The sequence below is a fragment of the Branchiostoma floridae genome, chromosome 15, assembly GCF_000003815.2.
Source record: "Branchiostoma floridae strain S238N-H82 chromosome 15, Bfl_VNyyK, whole genome shotgun sequence".
In the NCBI taxonomy this organism is placed as follows: domain Eukaryota; kingdom Metazoa; phylum Chordata; class Leptocardii; order Amphioxiformes; family Branchiostomatidae; genus Branchiostoma; species Branchiostoma floridae.
The window spans coordinates 10,331,755-10,340,180 of NC_049993.1; the positions used below are offsets into that span (position 1 = coordinate 10,331,755).

Genomic DNA, 8,426 nt, shown 5'->3' on the forward strand with positions numbered 1-8,426 from the left:
ATGCCTGACGTCATCAGTACACCAACCCCTCAAATCCAGACAACCACCCAACTGAGCAGCACGACCACAACGCCACTAATGTCGGGGGAAATGTCCTCCACTCTTCTCACCGGCAGCACTACAACTACAAACAACGCCAATACAACCAGCAAAAGTACCGTCATGAAGACCATTTCTGATTCCCCAGCCAAAACCTCACCGTCCACTAATGCCAGTGTCCCTATGGAAATTCAAAGAGGCACAACTCCTAAAACCACGTATTCAGCTGGCAGAAACACCCTTGTCAGCTCCAGCACTGAACTCAATTTTAAAGGCACGTCACCAGTTGCGTTAACCAATAACACATCTCGCAGTGTTACCACACGAAGCAGTCTAACTCCAAATCCTTTTACATCTTCAACTGGAAATAAAACCGACTCAAACTTGGATGATCGTCAACCGATTCCTCCAAACACAACTAGAGCTACTCTCAGCCAAAGCACGATTGCACAAATAGTTTCATCATCGCAAGGACAAACAACCACGTCCCCTTCTCATTTGACTAGTGGTGCCACCAGTCAAAACAGCACAGTTCTACAAGTATTTTCAACACCTTCCAAAACAACGACTTCCACACAGACCTTTTCAACAACGAGAAATGTGTCAACGACAAAACATAACACAACAGCCAGCAAGGCAACAACCAAATTCACCACAGAGCAAGCTTCTACCATCCAAAATAGCACAATTCTACGAATGACCCGAACGACACAAGAAACGACTAAGACTCGTTCTTTTGTAACAAGTAGAGTGGGAACATCAAAGCAAAATACTACAACGGACGCATTACCGTCAGAAGGAAAAGTAATCCCTGTCACTGAGCATCTTATTGGGATTCAGGACGTCACCGTTGGAGAGACAGTGACCATACGGTGTGACGCCGCGAGCACTTCCAAAAACGTCACGTACAAGTGGTCAGTTGACGGCAATCAGGATCCTGACTACCTGGGGCAAATTCTACGGTATGTGTCAAGAGCTTTGATGCGTATTATATACATTTGTATTTGGGTAAGCACAGGTATATGGCGTTTTGCCCAATGTAACATGTGATAATTATTGTAGCTTTCTGGTTACACCCAATGTGCTCGACTCCATAGCTACTCAAGCTGGTATCCCTTTCAAAGCTAATGAGTACTTTATAAACGCTATATTCTACGAGCTGTGATTAAACCGTCTTTGAAGTCTTGTAAATCTAAGAGTGAGTGTTTCCATACAGCTACACTCCCCAGACGAATGGCTCTCATCGGATCCAGTGTACAGCACATACAGATGATGGGGAGGGCGTCTCAGACATCATTACACTGTTTGTTAAACCGGCAGCTGCAGGTTAGTTGGCCTTTCCTCACATTACCATCCTTTCAATTGAAATATCTGACGACGTTTAACCAATCTGTGACAATATGCATCACTACCCGAAGCATTGGCTTTGAATGTGACATAGCTCATTGTGAACATTGTGTCTACATCATAAACACTGTGTCGACAGCATGAACATTGTGTCGACAGCATGCAATTTAGTGAAAATCAAAATGAAATGCAGGTTTTACATCTAATGATATGATTTTTCCCATATATACAAATGTCGTGATGTTTAGTGGAGATTCAAACCACAGTCAGCCCGAATGAGACAACAACAACAACCAACGCAACCACAAACCTGCGAACTAGTACCGTCACCATCCCTCAGAGTTCTACCACGTTAACGACACCAAAGAGCACTACAAATCAGACAACACCATTTCAGTCAACCAAAGTGTCCACAACAAGCCAAGCACATTCAACCACCAGACAGTTTTCTACGTCACGAACTACAGAGAACACTACTGCCAAAGTTCAAACAACGACTGTCGGTATAAACGTGACCATCCCCATGCCGGACATATTGATAGAGAGTGCAGGTGAAGACTCGGCAGCGCCTGGGAACGGCTCTACGCCAGTTATTCGTGTAACCGAGCATATAATCGGGATCCAGGACATCAGTGTGGGGGAGACGGTTTCGGTGAGGTGTGACACTGAAGGTCTGCCCGCAGTGTGTGTGACGTACAGATGGACTGTGGATGGGGTGGTCATTGATGATCAGAACGGACAAATTCTAAGGTAAAATAATTTCACAGATTTCGCTGGTAAATGTAGTACAAATGTAGGTACAAATACACTATTTAACGTAGCTTTCAATGAGTAAACATGTGCATACTGATTACGTATTTATCAATCAACAGGTATACTCCAAGGACGGACGGACCCCACAAGATCCAGTGCACGGCAATCATCAACGGTGTAGACGGTACTTCGGACGTCATCACTGTATTTGCGTTGCCAAAAGGTATGTTTGTCCTTTAATTGTCAATGTGATTTTGGGGAATTTGTTATAGAAAGGATCAGATGTTGAATGTAATAGAGTCATCGTGATGATAGGTACGTTTCATTACAATATTGTGCAATAACATCATCAGTGAATGTCTTAATGAAAAACAGTGCTTGCCAGGTTCACAAATTGTCTCTAGGAAATGTTCCAACTTCCATTGCACATTTGTGAATGATTTGCAGGTAAAAAGTTAGACATGATCACGAGATGTGAAAAAGACCCTCATTCAGGAGTGAGCTGGGATAACATAGTGAAGGACTGTGATCTCCATATTCATGAACTGGCAGAGGTATGTGCAAGCCATTTCTAGATCTAACTTTTATTAGCAAAAAGCTTCGGTAGCTTATGTAATTATGTAGCGAAATGGTTTTGTAGGCAATAACAACAGTTGAAGTCAGATACAAGTGTAGATATTCGACGATAATGTCACTCCAGATACCCGTAACTTCCACGAATGCTCTGGACGTAGCGGGAAAGCTTCACAACATAACATCAAACGACAACGTGACAGTCAACGACTTGGGAGATGTCAGGAGGGTTTTTGAAGATGTTGTGAACGCTAGCTCACAACCAGAGGTAAGGATGTTCTAGTATTGCATAATATTCAATGTCCTTTGAATTCCCATGACATGGGTTTTAGTACACTAATTGGTTTACATAGATTTGACTTAATCTGATTGATCCTGTTACTAGCGAAACCTTTCTCCTATAGCTCTCGAGTATTAACTTAAATTCAAATGTCCTTGTTGCTTTAGATCGGTTACTCACTTTTGGAAACCGTGGACCAGATCATGGAATCTGACGATGATGTGCTTCTGAACAGCCAGAAACTTGACGGTTCTCCATCTAAGTGAGTAAAACCAAGAATGCAAAATTATCTTCATTTCATGGATTTGACCAATCTTGGAGCCGGTTTTCTACGATAAAATCTGCTCATTTCGTTACAGAATTGTGAAGACAATGGAAGAGAGCAATGATCGGATTGACCTCACAAACGGCAGGTTCAGTCATGTTGGGAAAAACCTTGGAGTAGAAGTATTTGAGCTGAAATCAACCGAGTTAGCAGACGGGTTCGTATGCTATCGAAATCATTGCTAAATACAGTTTATCATCCCATGGCAAATTGTGCAACCTAACAAGCACTACTTCCTATAGTCCAACATGAAAAAGCATGCAAATTAATTTCAAGCTCTTTCATAAGATGATGCTCGGGGAATCCATCCAAACGAACAGATAGGAATATTGACTTACCAACATCTTATTTTCAGGATCGTCTTTGCACTCCTCGATGACGGCAGTAATACCTTAAACAACGCAACAGTTCGGACGTACATCGGCGAGGAAGCTGAACTGATGCCTACTGATGATGTGGTCGCCTCGATCGCCTTACCTGATCAGCTCGGTAGGTTTACTGGGGCAATAATGCATTCTTTGATTCTATCTTTCAATTTTTCTCTGTTCAATCAGTACAGCAGAAATACAATGAAACATACTTCTGAACCGATTGTTGATTTTCAGTACAAATCATTTGCACACTGATGACACACATGCAGCGACTGGAAATATTTTAAAGCTGTAAACAGCTGATTGTTGAGGCAACGTTTGAGCAATGGTAAAGAATGTTAAGTATCGTTCTGATTTAATCATTTCGCATATACCATCTGTAATATGTTATCAACATTACAAATGGTCACGTGAAAAAAATATTATGTATTAGGTAACTTACTTTTTGATTTTGTTGAAATAATCTTATCATTTTCTTCAAACTTCTACCCTAGAAGCAACCAGTGACGATGTCCGTTTGAGTTTCACCATCTTCCAGAACAGCAAGTTGTTCCAGTCCGATCAGACCGTGGATGCCGACCGTGGCTTTCACCCACAGACCGTTAACAGTAAAGTCATCGCAGGCAGAATAAGTGGACTTCAAACCAAAAATCTGTCGAAGCCAGTCATCTTAAAATACCTCCCTGTCGACGTAAGAAAAACAGACTGTGTTGAAGCGCAAAAACAGTAAATAGGGCCGGCGGCCATAGATCTAGAGCTTGTAGGCCGCGTCCATGTTTTAAAGATGAAGAGATGTTGTATTTTCTTTTGAGGTTTTCCATGGATTTCTATATTGATGATATGCATTCCCCCAGTGCCCTATGCCTTTCTCCTGAGTGCAAGTATACATTAAATGTATTTGCATGTATTTTTCAGAAGCGCAACATGACTAACATAACCTGTGTCTTCTGGGACTTCGCTGCTAACCATGGAAGCGGTGCCTGGTCAACAGACGGCTGTTCATTTGGAGGAATCAGCCAAGACAGAGTCGTGTGTGAATGTGATCATCTCACAAACTTCGCGTTCTTAGCGGTAAGCCTCAAACCTAATTGTTCATGCTACCATCTCTGACCTTCTACCTTACGTAACTGCCAGTGTTACCTTCGTAGAATTCCTAACTCATGTATGATCTCTATACCTACAAGAGAGCACTTGCGAGCACCTTTTATTTCTTTTTTTTTTTCAAACTGCAGCAACACACTGTTCACAAGAACACCTTTGCCGGCCTGATGGTCGTGTGTAAGATACTGTGCGGTCTGATGGTCATTGGGATAGCCATCACTTTGATCACACATGTGGCATTTGAGTAAGTATTGCCATCATTCTACATACGTACAATTCAATATCAACATTTACCCTTAACACAACGTTTGCTTGTTTTTTCAAAATGGTAAATAGCATTTGGGTATGCCACGCCTATTTTGTCAGGTTTGGGCCACTTAACAAGTAGCGCGCCCGGATGATGATGATTAGCCACTTTTAGAATGTTAGAATTTTACCCTAATCTTCCCGATAGTTGAGCTTGGTGGGTTTTTTAACGTGCTCAATGTGTGGCTTTCCTCAAACACGGGACCCCGACTTTCCTGCTATCCGAGAGGACGAACCTTACCGAAACTAGTTATACATTTACACCTGAATTGATTGGGGAAATAAGACAGCGTTAACAAAAGTGGATTTCTCAAGGGCACAACATTGTTCGTTTGTCAAAGATTCGAACCCAGAACCTTTACACTCTAATTCGACTACCCTAACCACAAGACCACCTTATCATGTATTGTTTTTTTCCTTCCATCACATGAAAAGAAATGTTTATATCTCTCCTAGACAGTTACGTCAGCACCGATCCCAAATCATCCTCATCAACATGTGCATCGCTCTCCTGGCAACTCTGGTCGGCTTCCTCCTGGGGATCGGCTGGACTGACAACGACGCAAGCTGCAGGGCGGTGGCGTTCTTCCTGCACTACTTCCTGCTGGCCTTCTTCGCCTGGACTGCTATCGAGGCTTACAACATGCATCTGGCTTTCGAGAAGGACGTTGCCGAGACTATGAAAAAGTTCATCATCAAAACCGCAGTGGCCGGATGGGGTGAGTGTCGAATTGCGAAGGGGTTATTAGCGATTTAACATAACGTTAGTTGTCGTTTGAGTGCCGCCTAAAAATACCTCAATTGGAAACGAAAATAACTTATGAAACAACCCATGGTGATATAAGCGTGCATAGGAGGGAAGAGAAAAGCAGGAGTGGCGAGGAATCACACGGCATTTGTTGCTTCTTTCTCTCTCCAGGTTTTCCATTCGCCATTGTTCTCATCACTCTAGTATCTGATGTGCAAAGCTATAGGAGTGATAACTTGTAAGTACCCAACATGTTGGTTAATCTCTGGCTTATAGAGAAATGTTAGAGCGAAGTTGGTGTATGTAGGATAGCAACAATTCATTGCCTCTCTGTGCCAATTTTACACGAACCTCCTTTGGCCTGACGAAAGTCTCTTTTATATCTTTGTACAGCTGCTGGTTGGAGGGGAACCAGTTACTGATCGGGTTCCTGCTGCCCGCTGCCGTGATCTTGTGTTTTAACATGGTCTCCTACTTCATGATAGTCAGGAAACTGCGTCACCCTGACGCACCGAAAGGTCAGAGTAATTAAGACTGTTCTAAGCCACACAAATTCCTTCAAGTTGGCTCCCATGCCCATTGTGTAATAGAATGCATTTTTTCTATCTATCCAAAAACTGTTTCATCCTTAACTGAACATAATTGTGAAAACAAGGATCAGCTAGTAAATGGAGTGATGGTGTGTAATTGCTTTTCTTTTTCTGGAATAGATGGAAAACTGAATGACAACGTCACCAAAAAGATGATCAGCATCGTCATCATCATCATGATTCTGGTGGGACTTCAGTGGATCGTTGGCTTCATCCTTATCAGGTAAGATTAAACGAAGCAGATTGTATTTGTTACTGTCTGTAGGCATTCGCATGCTTCTTTCCTTGTATTGAATGTTTTCATGGCTATAATGTTTGTAGTCACGTGACCTTGACATACGTATGGTCCACCATGTTGGATGGTTAATACGAAGTACGTATGAATGGGGAACGGCAAACGTGATCATTACATTACAAATTACATTAATGATTTTGTTTCTCTCAGGTTTAACTATAAACCAGTATAACTGCTGCGACGTTACACACCTTATAGATGGAATAGGTTAACAGTCTCTTGAAAGGTATTAGATACAATGAGTTTCTTTTGTTGTAAACAATCTAATTGCTCTTGTCATCGTTCAGAGACGCTGAGCTGGGCGTTGCCTGCGTCTTCTTCGTCATGAATTCTCTACAGGGACTTTTCATCTTCCTGTTCCGGTGTGCGCTGCAGGAGGAAGTTAGATCTCATTGGCGCACGTAAGAAACATACTCAAGTTCACGTCTAGAATGAATCTCCTTGCTAATTGCACTTGTCCCATTGTAGAGTTGATATGTTTACTTCTACGTCTAAGCTTTGTCTTCTTCTGAATATGCAGTTTAGTCAAATATGACAGTGAGGAGTTATGAGAGTATTCATATGTTACTTAGAGAGGCATAGTTTGGAGAACTCTGTCTTGTAAATATTGACGCAGTGTTATTATTATATATTAGCACGTGCAACTGCTCAACGGGCAACAACTCGCACAAGTTAAACACCTTATAACCTTGATATAAAGTGTATATAGTAGGTATATTTTCTCATGTTGGTTTGTTTGTCTGACACGTCTCCAATTCTGAATGCGTTTCTTATCTACAGGTGCTGTAGTCGCGATGTCAGCACGTCTGCTGATGACTCAGCAACATCGACTCTACTGAAGACACCCTCCAGTCCGCCGGATTCGCCCGACGCCGAAAAGAAGCACCCTACAGACATAGAAGACGAGGAGGCAGTACCACTAGTCATCACTACTGAATAACGGTATCTGAGAAATCTTTGCGGTGTGGATCATTAAACAAATCTTTGATAAAAATTAGATGGAGACTCAGCAGAATGAGTTTTAATTCGTGACAGCTGAACGTTGGAAATGTTTAACATTATAGTGGGTCGTTTGTCACCGATATTGTGGATAAAAATGATAGTAAAATTCTTTTGTACTACATATATGGTAAATAGTTTTTTGCTTCAAATGCTGTAACAGATACCGTAAATATTCACCAGATATAGTAATTGGTATGTGTAGAAAACTGGAATGGACACCTATGTTTAACAGTGATTCAAAAAATACCAAAGGCAAAATATATTCGGTCATAGTAGTAAGTCACTCTTAAGTACAGTCAAACCTGTCTATAGTGGCCACTCAAGGGACCGGACAAATGTGGCCATTATAGACAGGTGGCCTCTGTATAGAGGTGGCAACTTGTAGATAAAATACCCAAGGGACCGAGAAAAAGTGGCCACTATGGACAGGTGGCCCCTCTGTAGAGGTGGCCCCTAATACAGGTTTGACTGTATCATTTTTGATACCAACCAATCAGCGTATCATATCCGCCACCTTGCGATTTGCGTTATGACTGCATGGGCTGTTTAGCTTTTGCAACCTAGTGGTAGAAGTCTACACTAGGGGTGGGTACCGGTACAGAAATTTCAGGTCCAGGTCCGGTTCAGGTCCAGAGGATCAGGTCCAGGTCCGGACCTGAACCTGGACCTGATGCAGTATGACTCATACCAATGGTC

General features: G+C 42.2%; 1 protein-coding gene across 1 annotated transcript; it reads left to right on the top strand.

Annotated features, from left to right (window-relative positions):
* On the top strand, window positions 1-8,017 carry LOC118431468. The gene is made up of 18 exons (XM_035842709.1): window positions 1-1,001; window positions 1,256-1,365; window positions 1,635-2,136; window positions 2,259-2,362; window positions 2,587-2,693; window positions 2,840-2,980; window positions 3,160-3,254; window positions 3,352-3,474; window positions 3,673-3,806; window positions 4,183-4,379; window positions 4,604-4,759; window positions 4,921-5,033; window positions 5,552-5,814; window positions 6,015-6,081; window positions 6,237-6,361; window positions 6,554-6,656; window positions 7,016-7,129; window positions 7,509-8,017. Exons 1-18 carry the CDS (start codon window positions 1-3, stop codon window positions 7,666-7,668), a joined length of 3,615 nt encoding a protein of 1,204 aa, XP_035698602.1. The 3' UTR covers window positions 7,669-8,017.
* The last annotated feature ends 409 nt before the right edge of the window (window positions 8,018-8,426 follow it).

Excerpts from the sequence above, each read along its gene's own strand:
- LOC118431468 (XM_035842709.1), top strand. The coding sequence starts at position 1 with ATGCCTGACGTCATCAGTACACCAACCCCTCAAATCCAGACAACCACC. Across the intron at positions 3,255-3,351 it reads CTTGACGGTTCTCCATCTAA|AATTGTGAAGACAATGGAAG; the intron begins GTGAGTAAAACC and ends ATTTCGTTACAG. Across the intron at positions 3,475-3,672 it reads TCAACCGAGTTAGCAGACGG|GATCGTCTTTGCACTCCTCG; the intron begins GTTCGTATGCTA and ends TCTTATTTTCAG.